The sequence below is a fragment of the Phalangium opilio genome, unplaced genomic scaffold (genome assembly GCF_054372755.1).
Source record: "Phalangium opilio isolate 3A_F unplaced genomic scaffold, DU_Popi_V2 ptg000003l_1, whole genome shotgun sequence".
In the NCBI taxonomy this organism is placed as follows: Eukaryota; Metazoa; Arthropoda; class Arachnida; order Opiliones; family Phalangiidae; genus Phalangium; species Phalangium opilio.
Window position 1 is genome coordinate 4019586 of NW_028324145.1, and position 22553 is coordinate 4042138.

The following is a 22553-nucleotide window of genomic DNA, read 5'->3' on the forward strand; positions in this document are numbered from 1 at the left end:
CGTCGACTGACGTGATAAGTCACGTGATTTGACGTCAGATCAGGCCCAGCGTTCATTCATTTATGCCTAGCGGTGTTCGGCCATTTGGATCTCGCGCCTGGGATATATCGCACCAGAGACCGCGCATAGGGGCTTTTAGCGCCCCCCGACGTTGGAAATTTACTTAGTTGGAAGTTAAGCGGTCAGCCGGTTCATTCGTTGCGTGGAAGCGGTCGAGGAAAGTCGCTTGGAAAAACCTTATTTACTTTATTTCAAGTATTTAAATTAATTAGGTAGTGTTAAATGTTAGTGAATTTTATTTATTTATTTATTAAAAATCAAGTAAAACAAATAATATTTTACAACGAGATGTTGGACAAGAGAGAATCCCTAAATAATTAGTTTAGGGGCTATTATTATAATCTATTAAACGGGGTACGTAATTAATTTGGAGATAACGCGACAGATTTTCGGAAATCAGGTCCCTCCAAGAGAAAATTTTAAAACAAGAGGACCGTAAGCCTAAATTGAGCCGTGTATTTTTAAACTCTAGTTATTTTACGGATACTGTCTGTGGGAATAGTTTTAAAATAAATAGCAGGTTTTCCTAAAATTAGTTTAGGGGCTATTATTAATTAATTTAGAGCTAGAGCGACAGATTTTCGAAAATCAAGTCCCGCAGAGATCATTTTAGGACAAGAGGACCGTTGCCCTAAGCCTAATTAAGCCTTGTCCCATTTAATTCTAGTTATTTACGGGGTCTATCTGTGGGAATAGTTTTGAAAGGCCTGTTTTCCTTAAATTAAATTAGGGAATATTTTAAATTATTTTCATAATCAAGGTTTTCCTTAAATTAGTTTAGGAGTTTTTTTCTTACATTATTTAAATCCATTTTGTTGGGCCCAAAAGTAGGCAATAGTTTAAGATGGTTTATTAATAGGTTTTCAATTATAGATGCAGCTGATATTCTTGGATTTTTCTGTCGCTGGTCATTTCTAGACGGATCATTCCAGATGACTTATCATTCCTGATGACATCCTTTGTTGGATTGACGATGCACGATGATTTCCGCTGTTCTGGACTTGCTACGTATCATTCCTGATGACAATTCTTTGTTGGGTTCCGCTACTCGATGTCTTCTTCCGGACGTGCTATCTCTCTCAACATTAACTCGAAGATACGGAGAAAATCATCGAAGCTAGAAGACACAAAATACATCTTTTTTACTCGCAATTTTTTCATGTAACCACTTAACTTAATTTTTTTGCTTGTAAATTTTATTTGTAACTACTTATTTTTTTGCGTTCAAACTTTAACTTACAAAACTCTTTAATATTTTTTTTGTTCGAAATTTTTGTAAACACTTGGTTTTTTGTTTCTTATTGAATAAATTTCGCCTTAAACCTCGTTCTTTTTTCTTGACTTTTTTTAGATACTAGACTTGGTTTCAATTTTTTTAAGACAACACTTGGGGAGTTTTTTTGACCCCTTTTTTATGCTTTTTACTTAAAAAGTGAAAAAAATATACATTAGAAATTTTTAAAAAAAAAATTATTTTACTAAAAATTTATAAAAAAATCAAAAAATAGGCAGAAATAGATCAAAAAATGGTTATAAGTAAATCGATTGATTTTTTTAAAAAGAGTCTAGTATCGAAACTTTAAGCTATACTTACTCAACCCCCCCCCCACGTCAGGCTTGCGGGCCCAATTTAAATTTAACAAGTCCCTGTTTGACTCGGGAATTATTAAATTTAAACTAAAGCCCGCTGTGGAGCCCACAAAACCAGGAAACTTCGTCCTTAGCATGGGATTTCCAATGAGAGTCCACTCGCTGTCGTCCACTTCTTCCACCGCAAGAAAAATTCGAATTATTATTTGGAAAAAGGCACACGAATAACTTGAAATTAATTACCTTAATACGAAAATCCACTCGAGTATTTTCGCTAGACGTAACGCAAAATGTTCAGGCATAAGACAAATGACTATTTTTTTGGCATAAAAGGCACACTCGTAACAGTAATAGGGAAAGAATACCGTAAAAAGCTAAGCCTCGCCTTAAACCCCGCTTAAAATCGTGTTTACTTTTAAAGGAAAAAGCGTATAAGCAACCTTCTACCTTAAACATAAATCGTAAATTTATTTAAATCCTACAAAACTCACTCAAGGAGTTGCCAAACGCTTTTCCCCTAAAAATATTTATAATTAAAACCATAAACTAGATACCTTAATACCGCAAAGGTAATCTCACCCTTGAAATCCTGATTACGCGTTCATTATTCTTAAAAGGGAGGGCTAGGACCAGTGTTCACCTATTCCATAAGTAAGATTTTATTTATGTCCTGGCGAAAAGAAAAATCCCTAAAAATTAAAGGACACAATAAATAATAAACTAAATACCCTAATAATTGCCTAAATGTCTCACAGGCTGTCTTAATAGTTTTGGTAATGAGATTCCCTTTCAACGGATAAAATCAAAGTGACACTTAGTGTAGACCTCAATTAAGAAGGGGATTGTAATGGTTTCATTGACCTGACTAATCTTGGGTGCCTTTTGCCAAAAAAATAGTTATTGATTCTAGAATCCAACATGAATTTCTCCTTTGGAAACAGATGGTAGCTATAAAAAATAAAATTCAAACAATCAAATACAGATTAAAATTATAATCAACTTAAATGGCCCAAGTATTTTCAGGGCCGGGATAATGCCCGCCCCCTTAAGTCGAAAAAAATAGGAACAGCAAATGTTGCTAAGGGGGGAATAGTTTAACGCAATGTGCCCCCAACAAGCGTTGCACCCCTGGGCCATTACCCCCTCGCCCCCTTTAATCCGGCCCTGACTAAAACATACTCAAAGGGCATCTCTAGTAGAACCAGAGTTATGAACCACTAAAGTTGGGTGCAATGATATTCCTATGGAGGGGGGTATGTTTATAAATACTTTCCTCAATTACTTGGGCCCTGTTTAACCGATCCGCAAGTTTTTAGTATGGTTGGATGGGGCAAATAGGACTATAACATACTCAAAGGACATCCCCGTATTTGTAGTAGGATAGAACCAGAATTATGAGCCACCAAAAATGGGTGCAATGCTATTCCTTTGGAGGCGGGTACTTTTGTGAACGTTTCACATCGTTACTCGGCCCCTGTTTGTCTTAATCCCAAGTATGGTTGGATTGGGGGGGGGTCAAATAGGACTTCAACATACTCAAAGGACATTTCCGTATCTCTAGTAGAACCAGAGTTATGAGCCTCCAAAGTTGGGTGCAATGATATTCCTATGGAGGGGGGTATGTTTATAAATACTTTCCTCAATTACTTAGCTCCTATTTGCTAGATCCCCAAGATTTTAGTATGGTTGGATGGGGAACTCAATATGCCCCCAACACAAATGTGAATCACGAATACAGTATTCCATTTTACCACAACTCCCCAAAATAAACTAAAGCTACGTTTTCTACAAACAAAGGTCGTAATTAACAAACCTATTTTGTATGGTTAACTTTTCTCTTTGCTCCTGTGGGGGAATGTCGAGCTAGGGTTTATGAGTAAACATTACAGCTCCGAAGAACATAAAGGCACATACGTATAGTTTGAGGTACTGTTTCAGTGCTGACTTAAATTGGGCAATAGATTTTAATGATACAATCTCAGAGGGAAGTGAATTCCAAATGGGGACCGATCTACGAATAAAGGAGTGCTTAAGCTGGTCTTTACGGTATACAGACTAAATACCCCCAAGACAAAAGACCCCCGGTCATAATCCCCCCATTTTTAAAAACGTACAAAATACCCCCTCTCTCAAGACAAAATCCCCCGGTCATTTTCCCCCCATGCAAGTTAAGAGTACAAAATCCCCCCACTATCAAGACAAAATCCCCCCACTCTGTAGACAAAATCCCCCACTCTCTAGTCAAAATCCCCCTACGCTCTAAACAAAATTCCCCTACGCTCTAGACAAAATTCCCCGGTCATAATCCCCAGTTAGGTTATGTTAGGTTTGGTTAGATTAGGTTTGGTTAGGTTAGGTTGGGCTGGGTTGACATACAACAGTTCTGTATACAACTGCATCGGAAATAATTTGGCTTGGAATTAAGAAAATCTACTTTCAATATTAAAGAATATAATTATTAAACGCATGAATTGATGTATAAATTGAAATCGTTCTCTAGGGTATTTTGTCGTAAACACAGTTTGGGGGAAATTTGTTCTGGGGCTGGGGGAAATTTGTTCTGGGGCTGGGGGGAATTTGTCCTTAGGCTGGGTGTATTTTGTCTTCGGCATCCATTCGGGACGAAATTGTCCGGGGGATTTTGTCTCCTACCTAAGGGGATTATGTCCTTTTCTTCTTAAATGGGGGGATTATGTCCTACATTCGGTCTTTACGGGCATATCGGTGGAATAATAAGTTTTTACCATGACCCCTTGTGGGAGCGATAGAGGGGGCATCAGAAAAATAAGTTTGATTGGGGGAGTTTAAGATTTTGAACTAGCTTAAAAGGTCAAAATATTTGCGACGCGTTGTTAGGGAAGACCAACCATTGGACCAACCAAGAATGGAAAGTTGTAATTCCCTTGGTAGGTGTCGGAGTCTAGTTGGGATTTGGTGTGGAGAGACAACCCTGGATATTGTCTAGATACTTAATATCGATAGCGGAATGGGGGTAACGCTTCATTTCCATTTGGTTGCGATAAAACTTTGGTATTTAATCTAAATTAACCCTTAATATATAAATAAAATATTTACCTGGAAAGATCTCTGTAGCCACCATTGAAATGGGCAACAGCTTCAAGTCAACTTCCCAAAAGACATAGGATACTAAGCCTTGGTCGTAGTAACACCCGCACTGCGAACCGCAACGTGAACGTGGGCCCCTAAGCCTTGGTCGTAATTAACAAACGTATTTGGCACGGTTAAGCATAAATTTTCCACTTGCGACGCTTAATTTCCGATCGGTTGCGATAAAACATTGGTATTTAATGCAAAGTAACCCTTAAAACATAAATAAAATCAAAATATTTACCAGCAAAGATCGCGCAGAAAAACGCTGCCGCAAGTTTGCACCGCAAACGTCCCAAATGAATAGGCTTATTGCCTGCAAACACGGACCGCTAGATGGCGCTCCTGAAGTTAGGCAGACTTCAAAATATGGCGGGAGCGTGCGTTTCAATTTTACTGTTTCTATTTTCTAATATAATTAATAATTTAGTTAATTATAATTTAATAATGTCTTCTAAACAGCCCAAAACACTTTTCTCCACTTTTGAAAAGTGGTACTGGAGTTTATGGATTCCTAGGCTATAGCTGGAAAAACCACCCTATAAACATGTGTGTCTAATAAGTCGAAATCTGAAATCATAATTCCTATGAAAGTTAATTCATTTTACAGGGACCCAGTTTTACGTTGATCAAAAGTTCTGAAATGAAATGTGTAATATATTCCAAAATCTTTGTTTGTTTTTGGCCTAATTATTCCTGTTCTTAACATAGATATAGTAAAACTATAAAGGGTCTAGATCCACTTCGCTGGCTTAGGCTTAACGAAAAAAACGTGGAAGGGGCAACGAGCAGACAGCCGCTATTTTCTGGGGGTAGCCGTATAAAACGCCATCTATCGGGAACTTTCGAAACTAAATTAAGGGATGAGCTTAGAGTAGTGGCACTCTATGTTAACCCCCTATAGGGCATAATAAGTCAAACCCTCGGAGATGCCATTACTCCATTTTATACGAGCTAAGAGCAGAAAAACGTATTTTACAAATTTTACACCTGTAAAATCGTTTAAAAAACACTTGGAACTTGTATTTCTACTTACTTTCGAGGAAATACCACCGTTTTCTGAAGGTAAGAGTCTTTTTTTATACATTTATTAGTAATAAAAACATTTAAGGCGAGCTAAGCCTTGGTCATGGCCATAATGTAGATTTGATTTGCACATAGAGAAAAGAGGCTGTACTTTTGTGACTTGGAAAATTTATTTTTTAGGCTATTCGAACATTTCTATGGCAAAATGAGGTAGGCCTAGGAGACTAATGAAATATTTAGAGGATAATTTTGGAAGCAAGGTATCATTGATGAATTGGTTGTCTTTCACTATCATCAAGATTTTGATGTTATCGGGTGGCACAAATACTGCCCAAAAGCATACGGGTACGTTACACACGAAAAGCTGACCCTGAATCTGATGATAGACATTCCAGTTCATCCGTTTCTTCGTCAATGTAAAGGTAAAAGTTACCCGAAGCTGCTTTTCCTCTGATAGTTTCTTTATTCTTGAAAATAGTGTAAGGGCATTTGATCTCCACTAAGTACAGCTGGTCCTCAACCAGTATAAGGCAATCGGGGCTTGCCCCAAGGAAGCAAAATTGTGGATTAACAATCAGAGGTGTGACACTGGGTATTGATGTGTTGCCTGAATATTTGAAAAAGCAGCGGGTTCATGCTTCAATCCATGATCAAAGGACAACGCTCCCATTTCTTCTAATGCTTCAGATTGTTGCTCGAGAGTCAAATTACGGAGAGTCAGTTTAGGGATAATTTCATCGGTTACATTAATTTGATCTCCAAATTAGGATGGAATCGCGAACCGTACGGTTTGAGCGCTCTACGTAGTCTCTTTCCAGTGGTGGGAAAGAAATCTGATTTTGTAAAATGTTTTGAACAAATCCGTAAACTGGAGATATCAGTGGACAGAGGTCCTACAGCTAATGTTATAGAATTAATCCACTTCTTTCTAGTGGCAGTCTCTTTCGGAAAGTTGTGCTAAGAAAGAAAACGTTCTTTACACCTACAGTTTGAACGCAGCAAACATGAGTTGAAGCCATGATTGTTACATAAATAAGTAAATAAAAACGTTTATGTTATATTTTGTTTTATGCCTTTAAATATAGAGACACACACTTATCAAAGTTTGTTATGGTGGGCACCATTATCGACTCTTATTTTAAGAATGTGTAACAGTTTAATGTCCGGATATTTAAATATCAGTACCTTAAAACGTTGCTAACGTTTTTTTAACATGATAAAATAACGTTTTTCAACGCTGAAAACAACGCTTATCACTAATCTGCCGTGTTTTACAAGACCAAGGCTTAGCTCGCCTTAAATGTTTTTATTACTAATAAATGTATAAAAAAAGACTCTTACCGTCAGAAAACGGTGGTATTTCCTCGAAAGTAAGTAGAAATACAAGTTCCAAGTGTTTTTTAAACGATTTTACAGGTGTAAAATTTATAAAATACGTTTTTCTGCTCTTAGCTCGTATAAAATGGAGCAATGGCATCTCCGAGGGTTTGACTTATTATGCCCTATAGGGGGTTAACATAGAGTGCCACTACTCTAAGCTCATCCTTTAATTTAGTTTCGAAAGTTCCCGATAGATGGCGTTTTATACGGCTACCCCCAGAAAATAGCGGCTGTCTGCTCGTTGCCCCTTCCACGTCGACCTCCCATTGAATTGTGTATCTACCCTTTTAACATATCTATGGTTCTTAATAAGAAAATTGGTAAAATAAAAATAGTACGAAGAAAGAAGATACTATAGGTTTAGCCGCCCCTTAAATAGGGTGTCCTGTAAGAATAATCTGGTTGGAATACACGTCAAAACACTATCAGAAACTCCACATAAAATGGTGCAATCGCAAGAGATGCGAGTCTTCCATCCAGCAATGACAATGGTCAATAATACTTCTGATAATACTAAGGTTAGTTTCCCCGAGATGTGCGGTAGCTTCATACGTTACAGCAAAAGCGTTCCTTGGTTTCTTGAGGTAAAACTAATTAACCACTAACAAAATCCACCTTATTTCCAATCCTGACGGTAGCGCGTGTTTTTTTCTCATGTCCAGTATTTTTTATTTTTCCCACGAGGCTTTCCAACGCTGATAGCCAGGCGGCGCTAGTATCGACTTGTCTACTTTTTATTATAGGGAGTTGCACATCCTGTTGAGCGTCGAGTGTTTTTCACGCGCATCCTTCATCCATGTTTTAGTACTGCCAAAGGCAGTAGTAGTCTGACACTACGCCAACAACAACAACAGAGCAAGTCAAACTAATACCACCGTCATTAGATATACATCATACGATGTAGGTAAAAAAGCCTCATCACGTAGTTTGCTTTCGAAATTTTTTATTTAAGCTTACATTTTGTTTCTCGTTTCAAAGGAAGATTGAAATTTATTAAGAATAAGTTTTTTTAAACAGAGTTAAGGGGTTTCAAAGGCGAAAATTTTGTCCTAATGAAATGTCCTTGTTCAAGAAGCTTTTGAACAGACTTTTTTTCGAATATTGAATCGTCAAGAGGTTCCATTTGGTTACAGACATCGACAATATCTTGTACCGGAGCTCGAGGAAACAGCGCGGCTAGTCGACTAGCGTTGTTCAGAACCCTTTCGTTCCAATAATGCGGCGCTACGATAAATTTTTTGCGGGAATTCGCTACCACTCGTTCGAACCTAACAACTTTTTTCATAATCCGCCGTTCACGTATAAAATCTCGGATACAAGCGTAAATAAGATATATTGATAGAACAGCGAGAAGAATGTAAAACCAATAGTTTTTCCAAAAGCTCCGATAATCTCCTGTGCGAAGGAAGCCCGTACCTCGGTCGACAAACGGATTGTCAGAATGCATTTTACATTTTCCGCGTCTATAACAATTATAAAAAGAAAAAAAAACAGTTTAATCTGTGTGTTAGTAACGAACTAACAGCGTTTAGCTTGCGAAGCATGTTTGGTTACTTCACTAAAAGTATCTTTTAATATTAACTTAAACAGGGTTCAAACTTGATGTCTGTCGCGCTGCATAGAGTAATGGCAGTACTACGTATGCAAACGTCACATCCTTTTATCTCTTAGCTCAGTGCCATCCCCCTATTGGGCGCGTACAGTATCTCCTCTTACAACAGCGCGTCCAGAGGGAGGGATACACAGTCTACAGCCCTCTCTACCGCCACTAGTTTTATAGACCATGAAACAGTAGAAGCGACTAAAGGACACTTTATCATCCCGTTTCTACTATGAATGTATGATACTTCATAAAGTGGGCGGTTACACTAGTTGCGCAACGTTGGCGTCAATAAATAGATATTATACAAACTCACTCCCATATAGGGCTAGGCATTATAAATTCTTTATCCATAAATTACTGGATAATCGATTAATTTCTCGAAAATGTTATGGAATTTATAAAAATCAAAGATATGTCAAAAGTATATAGAATGAAACCAAAAAGTAGCCTACATTTCGTTGAAACTTGCTCGTGCCGTGTAATATGAGAAGCCCTAATATATCCCAGAATAGTGTCAACCCCCCTCTGCGTATGATTGCCTTTCCGACCGTGGCACAGGGAACAAGCTACGAATAGGTTCGTAAAGTAGCAGAAATTAACGTTTGGATCGCCAGCATCATGTACTACTTTCTATAAACCTATGACGTCACTAAGCTCTTCCCTGAATGTTTAGTTCCTGTAGGCCGTCAAGCGGAGGCTAGTTTGCATCCCAGTTTATATGGCGTCTACCGCCAAACGCAGGGAATTGTTAATGAAGCGTACTTTTTGTTTTTATATCTCTGTACTTTTGGTCATATGATATATTGTACCAGAAGAAAATGATTGTACTGAAAATTTAACTTACAAATCGCAAACACCAAAACCATTCAAGCACGAGCTTCCAGTTGCCCGGCGTAGCGGTGCGTTGGCGTGGTATAATGGACACGGCGGAAATTGCAGATTCAAATCCGAATGGCTTCTACACTTACCATCTTTAATACAGCAAACTCTGCATTGAAAGTGTAATGGTTCATTGCATTCGCAGTTCTGCGTATGAAATGGGAAGTTAGTTGCAGGAAACAACGCACACATTTACAGCTCGAAAAACTATTCTGCATGGTTTGTCTGGTATTATACGGGATTTACGAGAGGTTTTCTGTGGGCGCTGCCATAACCTGTCGGCGGCCTTTAGTTAGTGGCTGACATTGCCTGTCGTCGAACGCGCTCTGTAGCCTTGGCTGAACAACTCTCCGAAAAGGGGGCGGTAACCTCGTAAGTCCCGTATAGACGTAGGGGACAAGAAAGCGGAAGACGTACCTGCAGGTTATAATCTTGGCAAATGGTGCTATTGCAACTACCCTTGTCACACGTTCTTGAGGAGCCTTCGCAAGGATGACGATTCTTTGGTTCCCAGTCAACTGGAGGGCAGTAGTAGCGGCCATCACAGTGAGTAGTTGTTCGACATTCGTTCCATTTCTCACAAACCTGTCTGTCGTTCGGCGAGGCCATCTGAAAAGAAAATCATGATGAACCCATTTGGTGAAAGCATGGTGAAAGTGTTTATTGACTTAAGGATTACAAACCCGGCATAGGTCGTTACAGCAGTCATGTAGGAGGGGGGTACATTCATATCCTAATGCCGAATTAAGTCTGCATTCGTTTGGCACACAACATTTGTCAATATATTGACACGTCTCTTCCGTACCGCAGTCGCAATACTCTCCACGGTCAATAACACCATTTCCGCATTTGTTCGATGAATAAGCTAACTTGTTATATTCTTCGCTCATACAGTATCCTACATAAACGGAAACAAGAGTTTTCTTTGCAAAGTCTAAAATTTGCTTTCGCTAAATACGACGTTGGCCAAACAAGCTCAACGATAATTCCAACTAGAAATTTCTCAGCCACAAACCTTTTTTTCTAATAACCGCGTTCATTCGCATTAAGTCGCACTCTGTTATGTGCAAACCGTTCAAAGGGACGCTATAGACTTTTGATGGTTTTTCGCTTCCGCTACATCTTGGGTCATCGATCGAATCATGCCCAGACCCAAAACTCTGAGCAATGAGATGGAACAGAACTGATTGCAGACCTGGAAGACTTATATAGTCCTTGCCGAATCTGGAAATTTAAGAATATATCCACCTCATTATTATTATTGTTGTTGAGGAGGGTACGCGCCCTAGCACCGATGCCAAAGGCATATTGTGCATCCTCGTAATCAGGCCTTGAATAGGCCTGTAGCTGCAGCGTAGCGAAGAATTCGCTCCACCGTGAGAGAGGAGACCCTCGAGGGTTCCAGGGTGTGTGAATCAAAATATTCCAATCTAAGCGAGGCGAAGTAGTCGCACTCGCAAAGTACGTGAGCGGATGTTTCTTCCTTCTCCTGACACGACCTACAGAGAGGGTCGTCGGCAAAACCCATCAGATGGAGGTGCCTATTAAGCTGACAATGCCCGGTCAAAAGACCGGTGGCCAGCCTAATATCCCATCTGCCGAGCGAAATTAGGTCCCTAGCACGAGACCTGCAGGGACCATCGACAAACAGCTTTGTCTGTCTCTGGCACTCCACCTAATACCGGGGATAGGACGGCAAACCGAGCCCCCTAGAGTATCCACAGTGTGTTAAGCTTAGTTTAAGCAGAAGTATATAATACTTCTCTTCGAGAGAAGTGTACCACAAAGCGAGGTAAGTGTAACGTCACTCTTCCCAACATCGGAACATTTAGAGCAAGGTTACTAAACCGAATCACATACACGATAAATAGTTCCCTCATCATTACTCTATTAGCGCTTAAATATTTGGCAAGACGCGCTTGTGCATTTTGTCCCACGTCAAGACGAGGTTTGTGGGATGATTGCTTGGGATTTAGTGCCAAACAACTATAGAATTCACCTTGCGGTGCGATGCCCATTTGTAGTTTGATGAGCGGGAAAGCAAACTAAAAGGGTGAGCCTGGGAAGAATGACGTTACACAACTAAAGTATTAAGAGGATACAGAGTGTCATCCTTCTTCCATTATCCCCTTCTGGTTTAAGTTAGGTTTGCTTTGCTATGCTCAATGGGGGTCGGTCTTCTATCCCTACTTTCGCAAGCTTATCATGTTAAAAAATGCAGGTACATACCTGTTTGTAACAAAAATATTATTCAAACGCATTTGTCCTTTGCCTGGATAATATTGAAATTGAGAGCAGATGCCACCATCTGGTCCTTTTGGATTGGAACTGGCGGCGTAACCCATTCCTAAAGTGTTGTACTGGGAGAAATCTCGGGACATCAACGTGACGGTGAGACACGATTTCTCTTTTCCATAGTGGCTCAGTTTCTCTAGAACCTCGATCGGTGAGAGCAATTCGTCCTTCAGTGGATAATCCTCTGCTTCTTTGTTACGGAACACTTTATTCCCTCCTAAAGCTATTTGGTAGCCATCTTTCCGGTCATTACCATTAAGGTCCTGAGAAATATAATTGAAAAATATTATTACAAATTGAATAATTGAATTATTTGACGTCAGAAAAAATTTAATAGAAAAACTGGCATACCAATTCCCGAAACGACCGAGCAATAGGCGCGAAAATTAATCTTAGAATGTTTTCCAGTGTAAATCCCCGATTTTGATAGTAATTGTAAAATGTGTGGTCGACTATCACTTTTATATAGCACAATCGGTTTTGAGATGTTGGGTAAATAGCATCAACGAGGTGCGATATCGCTCCTTTATTTTTGGCTGTAAATTCACTTTTTGGTTCGTGTTCATTTCCAACTGTTCCATGTCGTAATTGGATTTGACTAACGACAAACTTCTTTTCATCAGATTCCGATGACTTCGTCAACGTGGACGAAAGATGGCATCCATTTTTGAAGTTTAACTTCGAGCATAGATTTTCAAGGTCTTTATCATTCTCGTTGGCTTCGACGGATGCAAAAAATACTTGAATAATAAGCAGAACAAGAAAACCTAACTTGTTAACTGCCATGTTTAGGGTCAACTATGAAAATTATTTTTGAAAAAGCGCGCGAAGAAATCTGGGTCCCACGTGAATGATAAAAGCTGGACATAAGCCAAATAGTTATCTCCAGACTCCAGTTCTCTCTACGAGCATAGCCCACTCGATCACGCACTCTATGCTACGAGTGTACGTATAGAGTCAACATATACCGAGTAAAGAAGAGTCTTTCCTTTGTTATCGTCTATCGGAATATTAAACTAAAAACTCAAGTAGTTTTGTATTTAATGTAATAAAAATTCAATATTGCATCCTCAACATAGGAAATAGATACCTTTTCGGGCCTTGATGAGCTTTATTCAGGTAATTGGACAATTTTGAGGTTTACGATCATGCCTCGGTTTACGTAGTCTCTGCCATAGACCCTTTATAGTTTAGAGAGCTTTCAGTTGGAGGAGGAGCTGAGTCTCGTGACATAATTTACGCCGCCATATTGGTAGGTTTAAAGCAGGAATGAACCTGAGACCACCCAATATGGCTACCAAAACAGCGGTAAGACTTGGGAGGGTGTGACGTACTACTATCCCATCTGAAAGCTCTCTATGGTCTCTGCTCGTCTCTCCCACTTTCCCGTGACCATATGCTGTTGCTGAACTTTCTGTCTTGCGACTCTTGCCGCGATTGTATACTTTAGTCTTCTTAATCACATTTTATAAATTATCAAGCCTGGAAGATATCTGTAGAAAGGAAAGAGTTTACCTTTTTAACACAAAATGGTTCTCCTCGAAAATGAGTCGGTGAGTTGATGATTAACAAGAGTATTCTACCAATTAAAAAATAGGAAATATAATTTTGGCCAAGGCTTAGGGGAAATGTTTGCATTTCTCAAAAAGGGTTAAAGCAACACTGCTCACTGCATTGATTAAAAATTTTAAGTGGTTAATAGAAACGACTAAATATTAAAATGATAATTATACTTTTATAATTTTCAGTTCCTTACTGAGTTGACACACATGTTCCAAAATGGTCGCCAGTCAGGATCAGTTTCATTGACAATGAAAAGATGTAAGCGAGGAAAATTAAATCCAAACTCAAAGTTTCTCCTTTGTTCGTAATTATTCATACTCGCGGCGCGTTCATTACGTTTTAGATGATGGGAAAACTAAACCAAAACCAAGACCTGAAAAGGCTCCTGAAGTTCCTCCCCCACCACCATCTGAATATAAATGTTTACTCAGGGCTAAATTAAGGAACAAAAAAATCGCTACTATCGTAAGATCAGAATTGTTAAAATATTATGAGCTAAACGCGACTGACACTTAACTTTTCAGGTTCACGCTAAGGATGTAAATAAGTTCCAACTTGTAAGAACCACGCATAATTAAAACTAAAACAAAATTATGCACATGGAGGATTTATACCAAGAGGCCAGGTTACCTGGAGGACAGAAACCAGTCTGTTTTTTGTCCTCCAGGTAGCCTGGTCTACTGATGTAAATGGTGTGAATCCTCCATGTGTGTAAACCATGGATGAAGGATGCGCGTGAGGAAATTTGTTTTCACGCTATAGGATCGGCAACTCCCTATCTCGAGCGACAGAATATTCTGTTACAACATCGGTTGTCAGCACGCGCAAAGCTATTTCTCTATGTAACGTAGCTTTGTACGTGCTGTCAAGAGACAAAAAACGTCAGGATCTTCAGGATTTAAAATATCCGCGAGTTTTTTAGCTCGAGTGCACGGACCTCTAGACCTTAGTTTCAAATGCGTGTAGTAGACTGTATGCAATTTCACACGTATTTGAAACTAAGGTCTAGAGGTCCGTGCACTCGAGCTAAAAAACTCGCGGATATTTTAAATCCTGAAGATCCTGAAGTTTTTTGTCTCTTGACAGCACGTACAAAGCTACGTTACATATACTCTGTATATACTCTGTTACAACCGACGTTGTAACAGAGTGTATACAGAATATTCTGTCGTCCGAGATAGGGAGTTGCCTATCCTGTAGAGTGAAAACAAATTTCCGCACGCGCATCCTTCATCCATGGTGTAAACTATCTATTACAATTAAAACTTGTCCATTTCAGGCTTATTCCAACCTTTTAAAAGGAAACATTGACGGATTAAAGAAGAAAGATAAAAAGAAAGTTCCTTCATCCAAGTCCAAAGCAACCCAATAAAAACAATTATTGTCTTACAGACTTTTCATTGTCTATTGTTGAATAAAAAATAAAACATCGCTATGTAAAACTCGCTCTTATTTTGTACATGAATAAAAATGTTATGTAAAACATCAAACTCATTTTTTTAATAATTAAATCTTCTAATCTTCCATAAATTGAAAACTCTGCACCTCTTAAACAAATATATTCCAGATATCAAAACAATCTATCATATTGGAATTTTACTTTTTCTAAATCTTTTTCCAGCCTCTAATTTTAATTTAATTAGAAATAATAATAATTAATAATTTAATACTTAAGAGGAATAATTAAATGCTCAGAAAACCTTTATATTATAAGCATTGATGAAGGATGCGCGTGAAAAACTTTCGACGCTCTACAGGATGTGCAACTCCCTATAATAAAAAGTAGACAAGTCGATACTAGCGCCGCCTGGCTATCAGCGCTGGAAACCTTCGCGTGAAAAATAAAAAATACTGAATATAAGAAAAAAAACCACTGTTTTACTTCTAGCAGACGACGCAAAGGAAAAAAAATAGATGGTAGCGCTGTGTTTTTTTCTTATGTCCAGTATTTTTTATTCCCCCCCCCCCCCCGAGGGTTTCCAGAACTGGTAGCCAGGCGGCGCTAGTATCGACTTGTCTACTTTTTAGTATAGGGAGTTGCACATCCTGTAGAGCGTCGAATGTTTTGCACGCGCATCCTTCATCCATGTTACAAATTTTAATAGGAATAAATTTTAATTTAAATATAATGAACGGCAATATTGAATAAGGAATTATATTAAAATTACAATTAACAATAATGATGCTGCTTTTCGGAATCTAATGATTGATAAAAGTCATCTGAGCATTCAATTAAATGAACTCCCCGATGTAAACTCATTTTGGGGTTTGAGGAGCGAAAATATTCAGAAAAAAGAGCCAAAAAGATCACCATGACGACGTCATCTTACTTCTTAGAAGTTAAAAGATCATAAAGATGTCACCATATAAACAAGAAGTGATATCTAGTTTATTAGGGAGAAGGTATAAGATGCCTAAGTATTCGCGCGCCATAGTCCCAGTCCCCCTTTCAAAATACAAGGGGGGGGGGCGTAAAAGGAGGCCGGGATATTTCGCAGCCTCTCCTCAGTCGGAAAATATGATTGTAATTTTCGTCATTCGCGTCGTGCTGACGTGAGTTTTCACGAACCAATGAGATGCACGTTACAATTTAGAGGCGGCGGGGATTAACTCCGGACCTACTATACTTTTGGACTGAAGATAAAGCTAGAAATATGGCGAATTTATACCTTCTCCCTAATAAACTAGATATCGCTTCTTGATATAAATAAAATCAAAAGATGGTCGACTCTTTTACAAATATTTCCTTTCTCTTTTCGGCCACGAACCCATTGCATTCATCCTTTATTTTATTTTATTTTTTTTAAGACTTAAATTTAATTAAAAATATTAGAGAATTATATTAATTAATTTACTATTCTTAAAAGAAAGACTGATAAATTGCGTAGAAAGTACAAATCTTAGTATGGCGTTAAGAGTTTAGCGTAACTCTTTGAGAGACAGGCAATATATTCAACACTCACAATGGGGGGGAAAGAAAAATTACAAAGAAAAAACATAACATAACGAGAGATGGCTCGACACCTACTTTGTTTCAAAGGTATAACATAAATATATATATACTTTTTTTTTTTAAATTTTAGGTTCCTTTTTTAAAATATTACGTGTATATCCGGTAATAAGTGTAAAGTGAATATATTTACCACTATATTTCTGTGTTTGAACATTCACCTTGTGTAGTAAACGCGATAGTACAAAGTTTTTGAACGCCAAAGAGAATAAGAGTTATCAAATTTTAACAAGTAGACTCCTTGACCAGGATAAGCGTGGCTACCGGCGTAAACTTCTTCGTGGCAATCGCGCCTATAGACTGGAATAATGACACTGATTGGCGGTTTCTTAAGTAAGTGGTCCGCGCTGCTATCTGGCGGAAGGTCGCCGTTATTCCGTCTTGCAGCGCCTCTTTCAACATCTGCTGAAAAAGAATAATACAGAATCGTTTGGTTGTTAGTTGCGACAGAGCCTTCCGTAGCTTGGCTCTTAATTGGCACATGGCGTCGTGATTTGTGAATGGGAGTTGCCAAAATAAATAAACGATGGCAGAAATTGTCTATTTAGTGTTACAAGTATTCTAGTACAAGGAAATGATACTTAACACATGTCCTTGTATTCTAATGCAAGGAAATGACGCGTGTCCTCGCATTCTTGCGCAATGAAATGACAAGTCCCTGCATTCTAATGCAAGGACACGACGCGTTCCTGCATTCTAATGCAAGGACACGACGCGTCCCTGCATTCTAATGCAAGGAAACGAACCGTGTCCCTATATTCTGATGCAAGGAAACGAACAGTGTCCCTGCATTCTGATGCAAGGAAACGACGCGTGTCCCTGCATTCTGATGCAAGGAAACGACGCGTGTCCCTGCATTCTGATGCAAGGAAACGACGCGTGTCCCTGCATTCTGATGCAAGGAAACGAACAGTGTCCCTGCATTCTGATGCAAGGAAATGACGCGTGTCCCTGCATTCTAGTGCAAGGAAATGACGCGTGTCCTCGCATTATTTCGCAAGGAAATGACGCGTGTCCTCGAATTATTGCGCAAGGAAATGACGCGTGTTCTCGCATTGCCGCGCAAGAAAATGACGCGTGTTCTCGCATTGCCGCGCAAGGAAAAGACGTGTGTCCTCGCATTACCGCGCAAGAAAATGACGCGTGTTCTCGCATTACTGCCCAAGAAAATGACGCGTGTCCTCGCATTACTGCGCAAGGAAATGACGCGGGTCCCTGCATTCTGATGCAAGGAAATGACGCGTGTCCCTGCATTCTGATGCAAGGAAATGACGCGTGTCCCCGAATTCTGATGCAAGGAAATGACGCGGGTCCCTGCATTCTGATGCAAGGAAATGACGCGTGTTCTCGCATTACTGCCCAAGAAAATGACGCGTGTCCTCGCATTACTGCGCAAGGAAATGACGCGGGTCCCTGCATTCTGATGCAAGGAAATGACGCGTGTCCCTGCATTCTGATGCAAGGAAATGACGCGTGTCCCTGCATTCTGATGCAAGGAAATGACGCGTGTCCCCGAATTCTGATGCAAGGAAACGACGCATGTCCTTGCATTCTAATGCAAGGAAATGACACTTCTCCAACAGAAAGGGAACGACGTCACAAAAATTTACCATTCAACTACCCCAGTGGCAATTGGTTGTATGTTCAATAAATACCTTGGTCATGTTCAGTATTCTCTTCATTTGTATCCTCGTCATCAGTGTCCTCACTCTCGGAAATGTGTACTGACACTTGGGTCCCCGGATTTTTGGTCCATTCGAAGTAGACGCCGAAACCAATGTCGTAGGAATCAGTTGCAAACTCCCAAAATAAACACGAACCATCAGAATGGGTAGGAACGCGAACCGTAACAGTCTCTCCGTGGCCAACTCTTATTACACTATCCCCGCCCCCTTCTTGTCTTATAGAGTCCTTAAATTCCACAATCTCCTTTCTGGTCCACATTGACGCTGAAGCTATAGGTGGTGTGCCATCATCCACTGCGATAAAAAGTATACCAATGAATTGCAATTGTAACATTTTGACAAAATTAAGATCTTACATTCTTCCTCGCTGGTATCTGGTTCCGAGCTTCCATCAACGTCCAATTTATCATTGACGTCATCTTCCAAATCTTCGCTCTGTCCCTTATGAAGACTTTTGACGTTTAAATTGTTATTGTTACTATTCCTAACATATTTGCCCGGTTTGGAAGCTAACGAAGTCGCGCTGAAGGAAGACAAAGGATTGGTCACGGAAGATCCATTTACTTGTTGGGCCTGTTGTTGCTGTTGATGCAAAAACTGACGTTCCAGTACTTGCTGCATGTACTGCTGATAGTGCTGCGTTTGTAGCTGCCGAATTAAGCTCGCTTGCTGCATGGAGAAAAAATGTATATACATTAAAAAGTAAAAAAACCATAAATTCACAGTACAGGGTTCGTACAAAATTTTTGGAATGAAATTCCCTGACTTTTCCATTCCAGGTTTTCCCTGACTAAATTCCACACATTTCCCTGACCATTTGCAATAACGTACATGGCGAACGTATATGAAAACCAATCTATATTCACTCAAATAATTTTTGCACGAGTTATTGTTATAAAAATTAGCCAATTAATTCGTTTAAATTTAATTTAAAGTAAATCATAAATAACCTGAGCGAGCGAAGCGAGCTCCGCGAATTTGGGGCTTTGCTCAAATCTCAGACAAAAAATTTTCTGGTCACCCTTATACTTTAAATTTCCCTCCAATATATTTTTCCCTGACATTTCCCTGACTTTTTAGGTCCATTTTAAATTTCCCTGACTTTTTAGGCCCACTTTCAATTTCCCTGACTTTTCCAGGTTTTCCAGGTCGTGTACGAACCCTGCAGTATGTGATCCTCAAGTCTAAAACCATTTTGGTCTACACAAATTCTTTCAATTCAAACAAAATCATTGATCTTGGATTTTTTTTGTGGCAATTTTATACAAAACTCTATTGCATTTCCTAAACTTAAAGGAAAGTAGGAAAAGTTCAGGTAACATAACACAAGCGTAACATTATACCTTAAAAGAACGGCCATTTTCTAAATATTAAAGGAAAAATATTAAAATAAATGATCTCGTTTACAAAATAATTAGCATTTAATTAAGTCTTAAAAACGAGGAATACCGCGCCACCCGCCATTGGTTTAGTGGCGTCTGCTAAATCGAACCACTTACCCCTACAGGATTGGTTGAATTCTAATAGGCTGAGAGAGCCTAGGGGTAGCAGACGCCACTAAACCAATGGCGGATGGCAGTCTGGGAAATAGCAGCACACTTCCTCTGGTCCAAAACTAGTTTATTAATTGCTTGGACTAGTTTTTTAATTCAAGAAGTGGGGTTACTGGTCCCCGGGACCAGTTTATTAATTGCGAATCTATAGAAAAAAAAGGCTGGTACCAGTTCGGAGACCAGTTTATTATTTCGGACACTAGGGGGGTCACTGGTCCCGAGGACTAGTTTAAAAAATATCCTTATTTCCCAGACTGGATGGCACAGTAGTCCACGTTTTTAAGACTAATTAAATGCTAAAAAAAGTCCGTTCTTTTAAGGTATAATGTTATGATAGCTGAACTTTTCCTTTAAATCTTCACCCGCACATTACACTTACAAGTAGTTTTTGTGTTCACTTTCACATGATCACAATTGGAAGCAACACTAAAAATATCCTTAAGAAAATAATATCACTAACCTGTTCAGGATTTCCAGGATGTTGTTGTTCAGCGTACGCTTTGAACTGGTGATAGGTTTGCTGATTTAGGGCATCCTGAATCAATCTCCTTAAATTATCAAGAATACATATAAAAGTGGGTTAACTTATTCAATATTTATTTTTGCAGAAATCAAGGACCACAATGTTTGCACGAGAGAGAGAGGGGGAATTATTGATTTTAACCTTAACCTAGTTGGACAACCAATAATTATAGGAAATGGGGTCTCTAAGAGAGAAGAAGGCCAAGGGAGGGGTGAAAACAAAAATCAATATATTGATCAAGTACATGGATTACAGGATACATGGCTTATTATAATAGGGGAATTTAATTACAACTACATTGCCCTAGTTTCATAATTAATTAAGAATTCGGGTCCCAATATTAATTAAAATAACAACTAATTTATTAAAAAAGTTAAAAAAATAATTCATTATTAACTGATTTCCAATATTGATTTGGATTTTGGATTTAAAGTATTTCAAATTTGACAACTGTTAATATGAAAATCTATTGTATTTATAATTAACAACTCACTTTTGTTGAATTTGTACTTGGCGATCTGCTTCCTCTTTCCTTCGAGCTTCTTCCTCAAGTCTGAGACGTTCCGCTTCTTCTTCTTCAAGCCGTTTCATTTCCTCAGCTTCTTTCCTAAGTAATGTAAACACAACAACTTTAGGAAAACAAATTTCCCTGAGATTTCCAGGTTTTTCCCGTATATGGCGTATCCTATGGAGCAAATGTTAACGAAGGAGGGGGAAGGGGCAAATAGGACTATTACATAATCAAAGGACACCCCTATATCTCTAGTAGAACCAGAGTTATGAGCCTCCAAAGTATAGAGTAATGTTAATCCTATGGAGGGTATGTTTATGAACATTTTGCTTAATTACTCGGCCCCTGTTTGACGTAGCCCTATGTTTTTAGTATGGTTGGATGGGGGACAAATTGGACTATAACATACTCAAAGGACACCCCTATATCTCTAATATAACCAGAGTTATGAGCCCCCAAAGTATAGTGTAATGTTAATCCTACGGAGGGTATGTTTACGAACATTTTGCTTAATTACTCGGCCCCTGTTTGACACAAATTTCCCTGATTTCCCTGAATTTTACTAAAAATTATAAATTTCCCTGAGTTTTCCATGAGGTTTTTGTCAACTATTTATTTCCCTGATTATTCCAGGTTTTCCCTGTTTTCCAGGTTTGTATGAACATTTTATACCAAATTTAGAGAGAGTTAGTTACCTTTTCTTCTCTTTCTCGTCAAGATCTAGTTTATGAGCTTTAACAAATGGACGAAATAATGGACAAACACTGTCTAAAAGCTTTATAAATTTTTCCATAGCTTCGCTAGGCTCCAAACCTCCTAATGAAGCCCATGCTTGCCTGTATATAACAGCGGAAATATTATTGAAAATCCGTGGATTATCTTATATTATTGATAAATAAAAGTTAATATACCGTCTGTCCCTGCCAATCACGTCAAGATAACCAACGGGTGGTGAGGTTTCTACGGAATATTTACCATGGGTTACTTGTTGCGTGTATGCTATAAGCTGAAGTTTGTCTTTATACGATGCGTGGAATGCCTTTCCTTCATGGTCTACAATATTCCACGAAAAAACAATTAAATTAATAACATAAACATAACAATTTACGCAACAACAGTCAACAGCTATAGAAGTATGGAATATAATTTCAAGTGAGAGCCAAGGCTTAACATACCTTTCAAAAATGTTGTTGCTATTTTATACAGTTCCTTTAAATTAAAGCCCCAAGAGTTTTCGTAATCATCATTTTCAACGTTCAAACACTTTTTATCTTCCATAGTTTTCTTAATTTCGTTTAAATTTGGCGTAATATTTAAATTTTGTATCTCATGCACACACTTATCCGCGTCTCCCTCCATCTTGAAAGTTAATTCCATAAGTTGAAACCCTACTGGTTGAAATTTCCTAACCACGATGGAGTATGGACCAATCGTCATTACGAACGCGTGTCAACTGTTCACGTCATCACAATGCGTACGCCAGTGAATGAGAAATGGCGCCAATTTTTAAAGGCAATAAGCATGGATAAAGAATTTGTTTTCACGCTATAGGATAGGCAACTCCCTATCTCGAGCGACAGCTTATTCTGTATATACTGTTACGACATTGGTTGTCAGCACGCGCAAACCTAGGTCTCTATAGCCATGTTCACACTTGCACAGGGTAAACCGGTTCGAAGTGATTCAAACCGCTTTCAAATCGTATTGTGCCGTTCACATGTCACTTTTAGCGTTTTTCTTTGTGGTCGCCCGAGAGCGCTCTGAGAT

At 38.9% G+C, this 22553-nt stretch overlaps 3 protein-coding genes and 1 long non-coding RNA gene across 7 annotated transcripts; 1 reads left to right on the plus strand and 3 right to left on the minus strand.

Moving 5' to 3' along the window:
- Window positions 1–1523: 1523 nt before the first annotated feature.
- Window positions 1524–5933, minus strand: LOC149717179 (uncharacterized). Of its 2 annotated transcripts, none has more exons than XR_016365989.1 (5): window positions 5003–5465; window positions 4726–4919; window positions 2379–2598; window positions 1894–2320; window positions 1524–1825 (listed from the first exon to the last, which is right to left on the minus strand). It is a non-coding gene; the product is annotated as an uncharacterized LOC149717179 (long non-coding RNA). The 2 variants fall into 2 exon arrangements; XR_016365990.1 differs by adding an exon at window positions 5795–5933 and having other exon boundaries at window positions 1525–1825; window positions 1894–2598; window positions 5003–5712.
- Window positions 5934–8087: 2154 nt separating this feature from the next.
- Window positions 8088–13154, minus strand: LOC149717180 (disintegrin and metalloproteinase domain-containing protein 10-like). 2 transcript variants are annotated; one of them, XM_089835938.1, is made up of 8 exons: window positions 13032–13154; window positions 12293–12957; window positions 11876–12204; window positions 10662–10870; window positions 10330–10544; window positions 10064–10255; window positions 9612–9793; window positions 8088–8627 (listed from the first exon to the last, which is right to left on the minus strand). In XM_089835938.1, exons 2-8 carry the CDS (start codon window positions 12725–12727, stop codon window positions 8174–8176), a joined length of 2016 nt encoding a protein of 671 aa, XP_089692064.1. In that variant the 5' UTR covers window positions 12728–12957; window positions 13032–13154; the 3' UTR covers window positions 8088–8173. The 2 variants fall into 2 exon arrangements, with proteins under 2 accessions (XP_089692064.1, XP_089692058.1); XM_089835932.1 differs by lacking the exon at window positions 13032–13154 and having other exon boundaries at window positions 12293–13009.
- Window positions 13155–13353: 199 nt separating this feature from the next.
- Window positions 13354–14994, plus strand: Srp14 (signal recognition particle 14). The gene is made up of 5 exons (XM_089835962.1): window positions 13354–13494; window positions 13690–13762; window positions 13848–13969; window positions 14029–14061; window positions 14784–14994. The coding sequence occupies exons 1-5, from the start codon at window positions 13471–13473 to the stop codon at window positions 14874–14876; spliced, it is 345 nt and encodes a 114-aa protein (XP_089692088.1). The 5' UTR covers window positions 13354–13470; the 3' UTR covers window positions 14877–14994.
- LOC149717182 (Golgi resident protein GCP60) lies at window positions 14938–22178 on the minus strand. Of its 2 annotated transcripts, none has more exons than XM_089835954.1 (8): window positions 21962–22178; window positions 21698–21839; window positions 21482–21622; window positions 20769–20882; window positions 20213–20300; window positions 18556–18868; window positions 18170–18493; window positions 14938–16916 (listed from the first exon to the last, which is right to left on the minus strand). In XM_089835954.1, exons 1-8 carry the CDS (start codon window positions 22161–22163, stop codon window positions 16672–16674), a joined length of 1569 nt encoding a protein of 522 aa, XP_089692080.1. In that variant the 5' UTR covers window positions 22164–22178; the 3' UTR covers window positions 14938–16671. The 2 variants fall into 2 exon arrangements, with proteins under 2 accessions (XP_089692080.1, XP_089692074.1); XM_089835948.1 differs by having other exon boundaries at window positions 14938–16919; window positions 21962–22177.
- Between the last annotated feature and the right edge of the window lie 375 nt (window positions 22179–22553).

Bases quoted from the DNA above. Each gene is read 5' to 3' on its own strand.
- LOC149717180 (XM_089835938.1), bottom strand. From the start codon at position 12,727: ATGGCAGTTAACAAGTTAGGTTTTCTTGTTCTGCTTATTATTCAAGTA. The intron at 12,205-12,292 runs GTATGCCAGTTT...TATATTTCTCAG, and splicing joins CTCGGTCGTTTCGGGAATTG to GACCTTAATGGTAATGACCG. The intron at 8,628-9,611 runs GTAAGTTAAATT...TAATTGTTATAG, and splicing joins GGTTTTGGTGTTTGCGATTT to ACGCGGAAAATGTAAAATGC.
- Srp14 (XM_089835962.1), top strand. From the start codon at position 13,471: ATGGTTCTCCTCGAAAATGAGTCG. The intron at 13,763-13,847 runs GTAAGCGAGGAA...ATTACGTTTTAG, and splicing joins TTCATTGACAATGAAAAGAT to ATGATGGGAAAACTAAACCA. The intron at 14,062-14,783 runs GTAAGAACCACG...TGTCCATTTCAG, and splicing joins ATGTAAATAAGTTCCAACTT to GCTTATTCCAACCTTTTAAA.
- LOC149717182 (XM_089835948.1), bottom strand. From the start codon at position 22,163: ATGGAATTAACTTTCAAGATGGAGGGAGACGCGGATAAGTGTGTGCAT. The intron at 21,623-21,697 runs GTATATTAACTT...TGTTATATACAG, and splicing joins GTGATTGGCAGGGACAGACG to GCAAGCATGGGCTTCATTAG. The intron at 20,883-21,481 runs GTAACTAACTCT...TACATTACTTAG, and splicing joins GACGAGAAAGAGAAGAAAAG to GAAAGAAGCTGAGGAAATGA.